This window comes from Erpetoichthys calabaricus, chromosome 17, assembly GCF_900747795.2.
Source record: "Erpetoichthys calabaricus chromosome 17, fErpCal1.3, whole genome shotgun sequence".
NCBI classification, from domain to species: Eukaryota; Metazoa; Chordata; class Cladistia; order Polypteriformes; family Polypteridae; genus Erpetoichthys; species Erpetoichthys calabaricus.
In genome coordinates, this window is record NC_041410.2 from 32,177,904 (window position 1) to 32,194,768 (window position 16,865).

Below are 16,865 nucleotides of genomic sequence, written 5' to 3' on the forward strand. Positions count from 1 at the left end.
AACACCAGATTTTATGATGATGTTTGTCCAAAGTTCTCGTAGTAAATGAGATTGCCAGCTATAGCCAATAAGTCTTTTTCTGACCCTTTGTGAATTCTAAAAGCCATTGGAACTCATTCTCTTCAGTTGTATTATAGCTGCTCTGAAAATGGTTAGTCCAGTTTGGTTGGGAGAACATCATTGCAAAGTATGCAGATAATTGTATTTGTGTGTGTTTCACTTCTTCCAGAGAAAGGTAATGACCAGATATGATTAAGTTAGAGTGACTGGAGCTGCGTTTATCCAAAGTTACCAAAGTTCTACAGCTTTAGTTTGTTTCATGGGATTCTGGCAATAGTGTGACACATGTTGAAATAATTCCACAGACCAAATATCTTCCTTTTTAAAAGTTTCAGTAAAAGTTCACACAAAAGCAGAGAAAATGTGGTATTGCAAAGTAAAGAAAAGTCCTTGTTTAAAGAAAACTATGTTTAAGGCTTTTATGTTCCTTCATTTCTCGAAGTTTGGTCATACAGTCAAACCATTTAAAATAGTCAGAAAATTGTATGCCATCCCATTTACAAACAGTTCATGCTAGCAATGAGAGTAATTCCAAACTGGCTTAATTATCACTCTGTATTACAACCAAGAAGGTACTATTTCATGTTAACTGCAGGGGCTAAAAGGCTGTTCCATAATCTATAGCTATGAGAGTAAATTATATATTCTATTCAAATTAAGCAAACACTTATATGAGTTTAACTTAAAGCATTAACTTTCTAAGATTGGCACTTACAGTGACCACTAGACTTTTGTACTATTACTACTGCACGCCACAGTTACCTTGATAATGTGACAGCCAGCTACACTACCAACTGAGAGAACTTTAAGGGGAACAGGATGTTGGTATCGTTGGCCAGATAGGTAATGTGGCTTCTCACATAATGGTGAAGTGCTGCAACATGTACATGTGACAATTCAATTTCTACTACCAAAACTACTAATAGTACTCATGCATATTTTAAGTGTTAAATTGAGAATGGGACATTAGGATGATGCTGGGAGCAATGGATGCAATAAGGTTCTAACATCTGTCCAGTGGAATCTGAGAGGTAAGAGGAACAAAACCACAAGAAGTCTAGCAGGTCAAGTGACAAACCACAGCACAGCACTTAAATCATTTTTTAAGATCACCTACAGGGATATGTTGCTTAACATTGGCTGGCAATTCCCACTCTCTGTGGAGAGTGAATTGTTACCTTACATCTGTGACTGCTACTTGTTTTGCCAATGACTGTATGGGAATTTCAGCTAAAATTATTGTTCTGCATGCCTATCTCTCTTCCTTACCAAATTTAAAAAAATCTGCTTGTAACTTTTATCTCTCTTCATGCTAATTCTTTTAATTTTATTTTGATGATATCACCTGATTTAGTGTTCTGTCACCTGGATAGTTGCTTCCATGTTGTTGATATTTCTACATGGCCATGATCAAGTTGTTTACAACCATTGTACTCATTGCTGCTCACCTATCATGAAGGTCAAATGGGAGTTGGAGACATAACAACAGATAACCATGTGGAATGTTTCACGGGAACCGTACTGTCAGCCCATCATATCCAACTAAGTTCTAATCATCTAAGGCATTGATAAAGTAGATCCAACAAAATTCTTTCAGCTTAAGGGTGAATCACATACTCGAGGACATCAGCAGAAATTAAGGGGAAGTACATTTAAAACTGAAACTAGGAAACACTTCTTTATACATAGAATTTTGGGACTGTGGAACAAACTACCAAGATGTAAAGCTGAAGCAGAAACGTTGAGAATCTTTAAGAAGAATGTGGATGAGATATTGGGACAGCTTAACTATTAGTTAAACAAACAGGCTTGTTGAACTGAATGATTGCCTCTCATTTGTCAAATTTCTTTTGTTTCTTACGATTCATCTAGTTTTTTTAAAAAATATTGTCAAAATATATGAAAGTCCCCTCAATACTATTATTTTCTTCAATGCTTGTTGTCTTATTTCATCTTATCTACATGAAGACAAATTTAGCAATATTTGTGAAAATATATCCTTAACTAACATTCATCTTTGTCCCTACATTCTTCTTTAAAATAATGTTTAACTGTATTTGTCATGCCTGCGGTGGGTTGGCACCCTGCCCAGGATTGTTTCCTGCCTTGTGCCCTGTGTTGGCTGGGATTGGCTCCAGCAGACCCCCGTGACCCTGTGTTCGGATTCACTGGGTTGGAAAATGGATAGTTGTATTTGTCATGTCACATTTTAAACCAATCGATCAGCTTCTTTAATCTTTTATTTTAGCTCATACCTCCAAACCTATAATAAGTCTGGGCCTTCTTGCACTTTCTGTCATCTGATTTGTAATAGAAAAGCAGCATACATGCAATACCTCAGAAATGTTTAAGAAAACATATAGGCTTAAACTGTGAATTTAGCTAATTTAAGAATATATGCTAAAGAAAAACAAATTTACTAGACTGTAGTAATGAGTGAAACAGGAAAGTTTCAACTCACATACACTGATACTAAAGTTCTGGGAGGTTTTGTAGGTTTTTTGGGGTGGAAAGCAACGAATCCTGTTCCCTAAATTCCTGTTCACACTCCTGTGTTTACCTGGGTTCTTTTCTGCAACCGCACTATCCATGTAATCTGTTGCAAACCTGTCATATCAATTCTATTTATGAACCTCGTTCACATCACCAAGACGCAATTTATTCCATGATTGTGCTTTTTTAATTTTTTGGCTAAGTGAAACACTGAGTTTTCTGTGAATTCAGTTTCACATTAATCATTTTGCACATCACTACTAGAATATTTCCTCTTAGAAACAGAAGCAGTAACATCAAGGGAATATATTATGAGCATATTGTTTATTATCTTATTATAAAAACTTCAAGCAGCCACTACACCAAGTGGCCAGAATTTCACTGAAAAAGCTTGAAAGTACGCACACTGAGAAGAGTGTGTGGAATTCTTCTTGCCTTTGAAGTGATGATAATGTCTTTCTGTCTTTCCTGTGCCTGTGACACATTTTGATTTAAGAATGGAAACCACCATTAAATGACAAACTAATGTTTAAATGGTTTTTGGTGGGGTTTGCATGTTAATGCATTGGGGTTTAAGCTGTGGCTATGAGTAAAAGAACCTTTTCTCAATAAATGGGGGCCCCTGCACTATAAACATTAATTAATGCTAATTTCAATTTGCAATCCATACATTTCTGTGTTTTACGTCACTTCTTTTACTTTGATTGCTAGTTAATACTTAACCTCACTCATTTAAAGTCAGCTTGAATGGCTGACGTATCATCTTGACTTGTTGATATAAGTTCCTCAGTCTTTTCTTTAGTATAAGTTTTTATTTGCTTTTTAGAAGTCATGTTACACTAAAAATCAGAAGTTTCATTCTGTTCACCTTTTAAATAGCTCCTATTCCTTTAGTGTTTCCCCCAGTGTGCAATAATTTTAAAAGAAGTTTAGGTCAGAGACCTCTGATATATCCTTGCTATCTTCCCTTAAAATGTTTGACAAATTATTATCCAGTCTCAGAAATCTATTTGACTTTAGCTTTTTAATCTTATAACCCTCCTTTCTTTTTCTCTACAATGTTCTGATTGTTTAATATTTCCGTTTTATGCCTTTAATGTGCTGTAACAGTTTATGCTTCCTGTTCCCATTAACATTCAAGCACAGAGCACAGGGAAAACACAAATGAATAGATGAAGAACCCTAGATACCTCAAAGCATGTTCTTCTCTTGACCCATGAAAGATGGAGACACAACTCAAAGACTTACCCAGGCAGGACATGCATTGCATTACTACAAGTGTTTGTAGTGTGCCATCTGTTGGGATGACAGAGATAAAATCAACCAGACAGACACACACATACCCTTATCTTTTTTAGGTAGTTGGATATAAGAGTCATTGAGTGAGTTTGATGAGCACCCCAAGTGGTCAGAAGAATGAAATGTTTCTAAAAAACTCAAAATATATTAGTTGAGAGGACCTAATATGTCCTTTTCTATATATTTTATGTGCACAAATTGTTCTTAATATACTTTCACCTCCTATTTGAGTGTTCTCTTATTGCCAAAATAGTGAAAGAACCTCTCAAGATCAAGTAATTTTTAAAAATATTCTTCTCTAACAGTCTTTTTCATTTTTTCAGTATCAATTTTATCATTTGTTCCCATGTGTTCATAAACTTCATGCTTAGTCTAAGAATTGTAGGTTTTCAACATATTACATAGTCATGTTTTTCTTTTGGAATATTTTTCTTAGTTCTTATCTACTGAGGAGATCTCCATAATTTCCTGTTTCATCTGCATTTGGGGATTAAATAATCCTGCACTATATATTTAAGTATACCTTGAACCAATCCCTCTGCTGAAAACATTGCCACTTCTGCAACATCTTTTTGACTTTGTTGTATTTCCTAAAATGTTTCTGCTCAATTTAAATTAAATTAAATTGATTATATCCCTGAATGTTTGAAGGTTTATTGGTTTATGGTGTAACTCATCCACTAAGTATGGCTCACTCATGTTTTCCTGTGTAAACATGACTAAATAAAGAAACCTAACCTAACCTAGATAAGGAGTTTCACTGTGAACTGAAAAGCAGTGGGGTGTAACCCTAATATGACCCACCCCAGCAAATCATCCACCTGTAAAAGGTATATGTAAAGAATTTTACATTAGTCCTAGTGAACTTTATTATAAAGGAGGTACTATAGAAAATGTAAGTTATTTGTTCAAATAATACCTCTATATATATATATATATATATATATATATATATATATATATATATATATATATATATTTCACGGCATTCGAAGTCTGTGTCACAATCTGATTGTATGGGTGGTTACCTTCCAGGTAACGCTTGTGGTTGGCCAGCAATCTGCTAACATCCGCCACGGTGCCCTCAGTTTGTGAGGAGCAGATCATAGAATGGTTGAAATAGTTTACTGTATGCCTGATGAGCCCAGAATGAGGGCGAAACATGTGTCGAGTACTCTTTGCATTTATTTGACAGTAAACTATTTCAACCATATATATATATATATATATATATATATATATATATATATATATATATAATATATCTCAAAACACAGATATGAATCAGTATTAATTTCACAAATAAAGTGTACATTATATGAAACAATGTTTTACTTTTATCTAAAGACTATTCTGTGTTATATGCCTTACATTTTTGATGAACCTTAATCAAGCAAACGATGGAAAATATGAATGTTCATCCACAAGAATTTAATAGAGCTCCATATTACTTGCAGTGGATGATTTGTTAGTAAATATTATGTGAGTGTATGCTAAAAAAAAATTGAAGTATTGCAACATTGTATATTAACACGTTGTTAAAAAAAATTACAAGATGAACCAACTGAGATTTGTGTGAAACATGCCACTAAGTGTCAGCAACACTCTAATATTGTACAAACTCGAGTGTCATCAAACTATTAAAACCACACGAGGATAAATGAAAGTAAGAGACCTCCGTGAATTGTCATGTTTAAGTGCCATGGTAGCAGACATGAATCTTTTAAGATCAGACCCCATTGTGTAAAGATGCAGCTTACTTAATCTGTCAGAATCAGATTCCAACATGGCAAAGTGCAAGTCTTTGCTAATCTTTGTGAATCAGGCACCAAGGTGGTAATAGTGTAGGCATCTATAATCTATCACAATCAGAGGCCAGTGTTAAAGGTATGGGCCTCTTTAATCTCTCACAACCATGCTCAGAAGTAATGAAGATACCGACTTTACTAATCCGTCACAGTCAGACCCCAGTGTTGTTAAAGTGCAGGCATTACTAATCTACTAGGATTGGATGCTAAATACTTGCCGTCTTCGCTTTATAAGGAGCAAACTGCTTTGTGGTTCGAGACCTGACTTCTGTTGTCTTTCAGTTTGAATTCAAAAAAGACTGAAAACACAATACTTTTAATATATTGAAGACCTCTCTCAAAGTCAAAATCATAGATTTTTCAGTTTGAGTTTTTTTATATTTTAAAATGGTTTGGTTTACTTCAAATTTGTGGATGACCACTGCAGTCTGGTCTTTGGTTTTGAATCGATTTCTTCAAATTTCAAACACGGAATTAAGTACTTGTCATGTCATGTTCCAACCCACTTAATACAGACCAGGGTCACTTGTGGACGGTTAGGGCCTATCTAAGATAGTGGAGGGCATAAGACAGGAACAAACCCCTGGACAGGGTGCCAGTCCATCAGGGGGCGAACACACGCGCACACACAGACACACCAGGGCTAATTTAGAGTCACCTGTTCACCTAACCTGCCTGTCTTTTGGACAGTAGAAGGAAACTGGAGCATCAAGAGGATCCGATGCAGACAGAGGGAGAACATGCAGACTCCACACAGGTAGGGCCCAGGACACTAAATTGTGCTGCCATACTGACCCTATTTCTGTCATGCTGATGCTATATTAATACATTCTCTACAAGTTGTGAAAAATGAACAGACCTTATCACTGAAACTCTTTATACACAGCTGTTCATAGCAAAATAGTTATAATTTCCTAGACACAAAGGCCCCAATTTATTCACATTATCACGTTTATAAATGACCAATATTTTGCTTTTATTTTTAAATATGTATTTTAAGGCATATATCTCCTAAAGCTTGGCCTGAAGCCTTTCCATTTCACCCTGTGGAAAACTAAATGCAGCTGGCAATACAAGTAATTAAGTAAATCAAAAGGAATCGTAGCTTTATTAATCATCAGAAAGCTTTAACATTCCATGCGCCTATGCAGATTCTGTCCAGCTTTGGACAGAAGATGGTAAACTCTTCACCTCAAAGTTCTATGCAGACTCTGAAGATCACATTCACCAAATTGTGTGCAGTGATTTGTGTTTCTCACTTGTTTGTCTTAATAAACTTATACTCCTGAATAAATGGCATTTTATAAAATCCCTTACCTGGAGTCCAGAGAGCTGGGACAGGAGGGTTAAGGAGAAGGTCGCTGACACAGTTACAGTCCATTGTAAACGCAAAGCAGACCTGGAAAAAGAGAAAAGAAGGTTAGAATCTTTAAAATGCAAGTCTGATTGATTATCAGAATAAAACAACTTTCAGAAAACAGCATAAATCACACCATAGGTATTAACCTCTAATATGTGACAGAAAAACAGAACTTAATAAAATTAACTTAGAGATTAGCTAAGTAAATAACTAAAAACAAACAAAGAAACATAATTACACAGTTAATGCAGCACCAAAGCTGTCTAGGGAAAAAGTTAAAACAGCTTTCTTTAATAAAATAATAATGTCCTAAGGACAATATAGTTGACCAGTTGCACAAGTTAAGACTGTGTATCCCATTGCTTATGCTGTTGTTTTACTATTAGTTCCTTTTTAATAATCAAACTTGTGAGTAATATTCTTGTGCTACCTCACCATCAGCACGCTTTTTTTTTGTACTGCACTTGACATGGTCGGTCAAAGACATTCCAAAGTCGGCCCCCTAATGCTTGTTTTTGGATCCACTGCCAGACGAAGTTCCGCTTGCAGTCAAATAGGCTGGTTACCGTGAAGAAGCTAACAGATGGAAAAAGCAAGTCGCAACTTTGCAGCCCACGGCGAATAGCTTTCACTCCGCTGCAATGTGACACAGAGCCAGGGCGACAACAGAGGGAGTAGAGCATAATTAATTAATTTACCTAGAAGACGTATGTCAAAGCCTGCCAAGATAATCCCTTACTCTAGCCAATCCAAAGTGATAACAATATTCCCCACCCCTACGCATATACACATATTTTACCAGGCTATTGTGTTATTTTGTATGAGTAAAATTATATCTCGTGCACAGATATCTCTTGTAATTTTACATTCTGAAATTTGCTAAGGTGCCTTAAGAACCTACAATATAGAGTGAAAGAAGAACTCTCTCTCTCAGTCTGACTGTTATAAAGTGAAACCCAGATGGGATGCACAAATAATAATATTAACGACTTTTTATAAATCAGCAAACTGAACGAAAACATGTTTTTTCAGAAAGCTGTGTTTTTTATATGTTTTATACATAGTATACTATAGTATGCGTGTGTATGTATATGTGTGTATACATACATACACACATATGTACATACAGGGGTATACCTATACATATCAATTCCACGATATATTCAAAAACCTTTTTACAGGCCGTTTACAGAGGGATCTGGCAATAAAATGTCACTGGAAATATTTTAAGCATATGCTTTTAAGTATGTATGCTGTATATCTGGCGTTTCGTTTTATTATTATTTCCCTTTACAATAATAACAAATCTCAGAAAACTCCTTTTCATCATCAAATTTCTCCTGTGCAGAGACGGAATGGGTCGCTCAAGTTCGGACGAAGGGTGCCTTACTTGACAACTGAAAGGTTTGTGCAGGCGCTGAAGAGCGCAGTCACGCAATTGCGGGGCGCACACGTGATTTATGCTTTTTAGTTGTTCGTCTTAATCTACACAAACTCCTCGCGTGCAGTTAGCCTGCTCGTTCGCTTCCCCGCTAACCCTCTGCATTTCTTGGGCTGGGATCAATATATGTTTTCATCTCCGTGCAGGACATAGGTTTCTTCTTTTTCTCTCTGTGTCTTTTCTCTTTACAGTAATTTTCCGTTTGATTTCGGAGGTAATGCATTTTTTACAAATCAAAGAGGAAGCGGCCGAGTCCCCCGCGAGCCCCCCCGGGGGCGGCGCGGAGATAACAGGCACGAATGATTTCCTTGTTAGTTTTGATTTCGCTTTCCAGGGCTTTCAACTTCCCCCATCACCTCGAGAAACATTATAACAAGTAGCATTGGGAATATAGCGGTGCAAGGCGCTCGCAGCCCCCCTCCCTTACATTCACCAGACTACAGCACTCTTATCCAGTTGGCCTACCTTCTCTGAACCTGAAGCAGCCCCTCCAAACCACTAGTAGCCTCCTCAGCTCGCTTTCATACATTTAGTTCATTATTGGAGGATCTCATTCCGTCTAATTTCCATCTTTTCACCGTCGAATGACAAAGCAGGGCAATTGGACACAGTTTATATTTATATTAACTGGATGTATTGTAATACACCGTATATATTAAGAGCGGTTTTCGCGTTATTTTTCTTCTGGGTTCCGTATCTTTCATCACTCCATTCTGATTGAATCAAGTAACATTGGACCCACAAATATACTGGGCCGAACTTTCAATTGTCAAGAAGTTATTTTTTCATGAGATACTGTTAAAAATAAAAAATAAAATAACATTCGCAAACCCGCTTAATCTAATTCAGGGTCATGTGGGGCAAGAGCCTATCCCAGCCACGATGTGCTCTGATTAGAAAAGAACCGTGGACAGGGCACGCGTACATCTTAGTGCCAAAGCGTACAGCGCCAGTTAGGAATCGACAATTAATCTAACAGGAACACTGGAGAAAACACAACACATGCAACACTGGGGGAACTGGCAAAGAACACACAGACAACGGCCAGGCACTCGGTTTGAACTTTAGAACTCGAAGTCGCAGCGATGATGTGCCAAACTGCTAAACAATCTCACGTAATGTTTGCTGTTTTAATATGCACAAACACACACAAACTATCAGAGCGCTCGGTCTTACGAGATGTTTGATCTCACACGCCAGACTGCAGCTATTGAAAAGTACTGTGATCACAAAGCTCTGGTGAGGATGGGCAGTTTCACCCTTACCCTCGTTGCTCCTTTCATTATTTCGGAGGAGTGCGAAAATATTTTAATACACCGAATTGCATGTAAAAATATTCGAATAACGTGTCACAGTGTACTTTTGTTAAGTCTTGGCTTTCGGAAGTCTGGCGTGACTCAAATCGAGAAACACAGTCAAAGTGTAAAAGTGGAGTCAATGCTACCCGCAAAACCTCAAGTGATTTTCCGCCTTCCGCCGTGAAACGGGATTGAGATGTGTTATGTTAATGTTGTGTTAGGTTAGGTTATAATGCTGTCAGTTGTAGTTCTTCCACTAGTGTAGGTACATTATATTAGTTGGATAATTTCCATTTCATTTTGAACCACCTAGATCTATCTATCTATCTATCTATCTATCTATCTATCTATCTATCTATCTATCTATCTATCTATCTATCTATCTATCTATCTGACCTCTTTTACTGGAATATAGAGTCGCGCTGACAGGAGTCTGTCCGTACAATGACAGCAGACAAGCAGTCAGATATGTCGCAGGAAAACTCAATGTATTCACTCACACCCACTCATACAGAGCCAGTAAGGAACAGGTAATGGAGTTGTCTCCGTCTGTCCGTCTGGAATTTAAGACGAATTTAGAGTGTCCAATGAAAATTGCGATATTTGCATTCCACGTATGCTTTTAAGTATTCACCAGCTAACTTCACATAACCCGTCGGTAAATGCAGATTGAATTCCAGATTTAATTCCAGGAATAAATTCTGCGGAATCACACTCTATTAATATTAGGCTTTCTTGATTTAACTTATATATGTATATATATATATATGTACGAGACACTATGACGCAGAAAATTGTGCCCGAATCCTATCCTGGCCGCTCTTTATGTGGCTTTTGATAACTGTGATCGTGGCATTTCTCCAGGTATTTCAGTTTCTGCCACATTCGGAAGATGTGAAAGTTGGGTTAGCAAAGAAATTTTATTTGGTCACAAGTATGTTGGTTTCTGTCTTTTGCAGAATAATAAGAACAGATAGAATAATAGATTTGTGAAAGAGTTACCAGTTTGTTATTAATTTCTAAATAGTTTTTCAAACACAACCAGGTAATGCATGCAAGTAGTGAAGGTACTTGCTTTAAAATTGTTACAAAGCTTAAAAAAGGTGGAATGAATCTAAACAAGGAAAGAATGTCTGAGAATCTTTTCTCAAAAAAGAAAAAAAGTCCACATTTTCCGCGCGTATATGTGTCATGGGTTTTAAAGTTACGAAACGTCAGATAGTTGGTCAGTAGTTTTGTCTTTCTAGTCCACCTTCATCTCATTTGCTATAACGTATTTTTCTTCAATTTCTATAAATCTCATTGAAAGTCAAGAGTGACACATTCCCGTGAGTTAATATTTTACGTTTTCAGTTTCTCTTTTAACGTTTCAGTACAGTATGCTCAGAATATTTGTTTTACACAATGATATTTGTTCCATAAAGGGGAAGTTAACATTTTTTTTCTCTTAGTTGATCAAACAAGATGACAGTACTTTTTTCTGTACGTGTTCCAAACATATATTTCATATTACCGTATATTTTTCGTTTCACTTTGCCTTATAAGTGATATTCACAAGAAGCTCAATGCTAACAAATTCAAATTACATTTCTGTACATTCCTATGTGATGGGTGTTTGTAGTGTTAAAAAGAGAGGAAAAAGTTAAAGGGACACCGCGTTGAAACAAGAATCGATATTGTAAATTATTCATTGTCATTAATTATCGATTTGGATATCTAGCGGGCCGCTTTGCTGCGAGTTGAAAGGGTTGCGCGCTTGTCTAACTGGCTCCTGCCTCATTGTTTCATAACCCGCGGCTACATCGGAGATCCGAGTCGGGAGCAGAGGGCCTCGGCTCGGGGCGCAGACCTGCGCATGTTAGGGCAGCGCCTCCGCGATCGAAGCGGGATCAATGGCTCCTTCTAACTAATAGCCAGAGAGCGCCTTTGATCTCATATCTATCAGGATCAAACCGCAAAGACGGCGGCGGAACAGCTTCACACGGACCCGGAGAGCAGCGCGGGGGGAGAGAGGGCTGCTACCGTCAGTGTGCCGCTGTTTAATCTCTGCTTGTTAGTCTTGTGTGTCTAGGGCCAAATTTCACATTTAAAAGTGTGTTCGGGTGCGTGTGTTTTTAGGTAAGTGGGATTATTTTATGAATTAATGTATAGCGCTAAACTGCGCGGTTACACTTTGTTTTGACTCTCTACCACGTTTCCTTTTCACTAATTCATTGAGTAAGAATGTAGCCGTCACTATACTCGTTTGGAAATTTGGAGTAGAACGTAGTTACATGAAGGAAGAGAGGGTTTGAGCAAAGCGCAACAGGTTTCATGAATCAATAGAGTTTAACTGTTAACATGAATAGAAAAAAATGGAATTAAAGTGTTTTATTTTTCATATTACCACTCTACGGTTCTTTTTCAAATGATATGAACACAGAACTTTTTAATATACGTAACCCGTCAACAGAGTGCAATAGAAAACTGCATGCCGATATACAAATGAAAGCGTAAGAGAAATGGTACAGTTTTGTCACATACGCCAAATAACTATGTAATTGTTTCAAGGCTTGTAGTGGACTGATTCATCCACACTGCGGAACTGCTAGTGTTATAAATTAACACTTTAAGTGTAAGTGTTTTAATTTGTACATTTCCAGTGTTAATTTTAACACTAGAAGAGTTAACTTGACACTTGCAGGACTTTTTTTCCTGACTGGTGTCTGACGCCGCAGGGACAGCTTCAAGCCCCACACTCTTAAAAACGCTGGTTCTTTAACAGCATTTTTAGGGTTTTTTATTGGGTTGTGTGGCTCCTCATTGAACCACTGCTTGACAGTTAGTACCCTTTCATTTTGGGAAGCATTCTTTGCACATGAATTTGGTTCTTTGTGCTTTGAAAAACTTTCTTAATATTTAGAAAAACCTGAAATCTTTCATGTACAATAGGCTACCTAGCAGGACAATAGCAGATTAAGAAAACAAGGACTTAGTCCTTCTCATTGTATGCAACACGAGTTCTTTTAAAATCAGGGACCCAGTGGTATTTCCCAGATCTGTTACTATCTCGTCATGGTTATTTACTGTATGGGCCTGTTACAAATCTAACTAAGTAAAGGTTCTTTCTGGACGGATCTTTATGGAGCAAAAAATGGTTCATCTATGGCATCGCTCTGAAGAACCACTCTGGCACCTTTATATTTAGAGTGTGAGATCCTGACTTGGATTAAGTGGGCATAAGAGTTTTAATTATTTATTTATTTTTCTAAGGAAATTTCATATGAGATGCATTTAATAGAAAATTCATTAATATTGAACTGAATTGTTTGATGTAAAATGGGTTTAACAAGATGAAAATTGGAAAAGACACAATAAAGTATACATTTTTCTTCTTCTCTGTGGTAGATATCTTTCTTCTTACATTTAAGGATTTTTGATCAGTGGATTTTCTTTGACATTTCATGTCAGACAGATTTCAACACTTTTCGAAGTAATGATTGTGTCAACCATTCATTCATTTATTTTGTCACCTGCTTGTTTCTGATCAGGTTCATGGGAATGTAAGAGCTTATCTGAGCACTATTGTTAAATTTTAAATGATCTGCCCTGCACTCTTAAAAATTAAAGCAACATAACAGATTTGTGAAATATCGGTGGCTTTTTGCTGCATACAATAACAGAAGCTAAGTTTAGGTTGTCTACATATGCTAGAATTCCACCAGGTTGCTGAATATACATTAACAATTTTTGTTTTTGCTCACATATTAGGGATCTTTTCAAAGCCCAAAGAAACAATTCCATATGCAAAGAACCCTTCCCAGACTGAAATGTTTTTTTACCAAGAAATTGCTCTACCACACAACCCAGTAAAGTGCCCTAAAAATTGTTATTTTTAAGATCATTTGATGACACAAAATTATTGTGCGCAGAATACATGTCATACTTGTGAAACTTTATTACAATACATAAAGGGCTAACTTCATAACCAGAGGTATCTTCACTGCTGTCCGTTCAGGTCTCATTTTTACATTTTACTACTTGAACTGGAAACACCCAGCCAACAAATCAGAAAATAAGCTTCACATTTTATGTCCATTCCCTTGTAGAGAAATATGATTTAATGAAGAGATTCTTCTGAGACAACTTCAAGTTTTGGCAATGAAGCACCGTGAAGAGACCTCTGAAGTTTTGCTGCTGCTCAACAATGAAAAGAGAGAATTTAACAGAAAAATCAGACTTTTAAGTTACGTTAAATAACAGCGGACACCATACAAGTGAATTTTTATTATGGAATGAAGTTTCTGAATCTGCAGTCTCAAATAACCGGTTTACTATATAATTCAAGACCTACAGATTTCACAGAGTCAGCCTATAAAGACTTAATGGATTAGGACCAGGAGAAAGTAAAGTAAGGCTGCAGGCCTTGGAATTCTCATTACATCGTAAAGTACAAAAACCAGGCCTCTTCATGAAGATGGCATAAAAATCCATGATTTTAAAGGAATTTATTTTGACGGTTGTAATTGTACTGCCCTTTGAGAAACAGAATGTCAGAATGTCAGGCTTTGTGAATTTCCCCTTAGGATTAATAAATTATCTATCTATCTATCTATCTATCTATCTATCTATCTATCTATCTATCTATCTATCTATCTATCTATCTATCTATCTATCTATCTATCTATCTATCTATCTATCTAGAAGAATAATATTTAAAACTATAAGCTGGACAAAGCTGATGTTGGTTGCACTTGAACTTTGTTCAACTTTCTTCTCCGCAGACTGTTAACATGACTTTAAGATAAGTCATGAGAGGACAGTTCACTGAGTTTTCTTTTCAGTCCCTTCTATTAGACTTACTCATGGTGGGTTAGGGGTACACAATAACTAAGCAACAAATGTGTTGAATATGTTATAAAGATGAACTTCTAATATTTTTGAAAAGCACATCTATTTTTCATTGCTTGCAATATCCAAGACCACTTTGCCATTCAGACAGGCTCACTGGTGTTTTGACAGCTGCACATCTCCTAAATCGTGTGACAATGTCATTAGTTTCTGCCATACCCACAAGTCCAAAAGGGTCAACTCTTATGGTGTTAAAGATAAAAGCCCCTGACCCACTGTGAGTTAGTAGTACTTAGTCTTTTGTTTGACCACTTAGATCAATGAAATTTTACAGTAAACCTCATGCAATGTATTTTGGTACTGTTATATTTTTTTCGTGTAATAATAAATCAATTCATCCATTTTATGAATGCACTTATTGTATTTGATGGTCATGATACAGGACATAGGACTGTCTTGCAGCCTTTAATTAGCCTAAAACACACATCTATAGAATGGGAGAAGATACTGGAGAGTACTCAAAGGGACATATGGGGACAATATGAACACTCCACAGAAAAGGTGAATGCGTCAGGATTTAAAACTCATGTCTTTGGTGCTGAGAGATGGTTTAGTTGACAATGGTGCCACCACAATGTTCTTCTAAGCAGATATTTTGACACATCTGAAGAGCAGAATCAAGAAACAAGGAAAGAATGGCTTCTCTAAGTGTTATAAAATGATTTCAGCACTCTTAAAATGATGGTTCCTTAATGGCACTTTACTGGGTTTGCATGGTTTCTAACTGAATCGTTGCTTGACAAAGAACCATTTAATTCTGGAAAGGCTTTTTTTTTGCACATCAGCACTGAATTAGTCTGAATTAATGTAAAATGTAATGTAAAACCAGAAACCAATACTTCTAAAATCTGTTGTCATCTATTCAAGGGCATGTATGGTACTTGTTACAGATATTAATAAATAAAAAGTCTTTCTGGAACCTTCATCTGGATAGTTCGTTTGGAAACCAAAAATGTTTTTTCTATGGCGTCTCTCAGAATTACCCATTTTGTCACTTTAAAAGTGTACACCAATGACAAAAATATATCATTGCATTGTCTGTACACAAGCATCATGTTCTAAAAATTAATTTTAATTGTAATATTCATTAGCTCAAAGGAATATGGCTTCATTTAATCGCCAACATGCACAGATAAAAACTTCATGCAAGCATATTAATACATTCCTGCAGTTTATGTGTTAATTATTTTTCTTGTTTCATAAACTTAATATTTTTTCCTTTGTCTTATGCTTCCAGGATATGCTCACGCTCACCATGACCCTTAATTAAAGTTTTAAATAGGAATTAAGCATAATGTAACAGCACAGGCAATTATTTATTTAAAGTGGGAGGGTACAAACAATTTCAAATTACAGAGGTGACTGCTTTAACTAGCTAATTAATAAACTAAGTCACTCAATTGGTCAATCAATACAGCTAACCTCCTAAATCAAGCGCTTAATAAATCAGCTCTGATAAAAATCAATTGTATAAATAAATCTATCTATCTATCTATCTATCTATCTATCTATCTATCTATCTATCTATCTATCTATCTATCTATCTATCTGTCTGTCTGTCTGTCTGTCTGTCTGTCTGTCTGTCTGTCTGTCTGTCTAAAACCATCAGGGCACATTGCATTCCCCTTTTCTCGTATACTAGAAGAATCTGTGCTTCCATTGTTAATACTTTTGCTGCTTTAAATACACAGCCAGCTGATGAGTGAGATTCGGAGACTCAAGCGTCTGACATTGTGAGTCTCAGGCACTCCTGTCTAACACGGTGTTTGAATGCCGCCAGTGTGAGCACCGCCTGCAGCGAGGAGACCTTAATTCTGATCTTGTCAGATTTCTGCAAAAGACTTCCCCTGTCAATATTCCTTGTTAGACGAGGGGTTAAAGGAAGAAGTGTAGCCCTCATGTTTGTGAAGCCCAGGGGTGCCTGAGGTTTTTGGGGATGTGATGGACCGCAAGAATGAGTGGTAAATCTCAAAACTGTGAAATGGCCTCTCCAACCAGGATCATGATTAAAATGTTAATGTTTTTCAGACAGAGAAAAGTATTTTATGAATCCATTTGGTATTTTCATTTATTATTATTACCTCATACATTTTTAAGCACTTTGCACCATTGTGCAGTAATTAAAGTCCGTGTGTGTGACCCTTAAAACATTTCACCTAGCCTATGGCATACAATTGTGGCTCCTGAATTTTAAATGCTTTCTTTTAACAATGAAG

At 36.6% G+C, this 16,865-nt stretch overlaps 1 protein-coding gene across 1 annotated transcript in view; it reads right to left on the reverse strand.

Moving 5' to 3' along the window:
- The window catches only part of erfl1 (Ets2 repressor factor like 1), an 81,002-nt gene that overhangs the window by 41,583 nt on the left and 22,554 nt on the right, over positions 1-16,865 (reverse strand). Inside the window, exon 3 of the mRNA XM_051920638.1 lies at positions 6,978-7,059. Coding sequence (XP_051776598.1) covers positions 6,978-7,041 — 64 coding nt within the window. The 5' untranslated portion in view covers positions 7,042-7,059. The remainder of the gene's footprint in view (positions 1-6,977; positions 7,060-16,865) is intronic.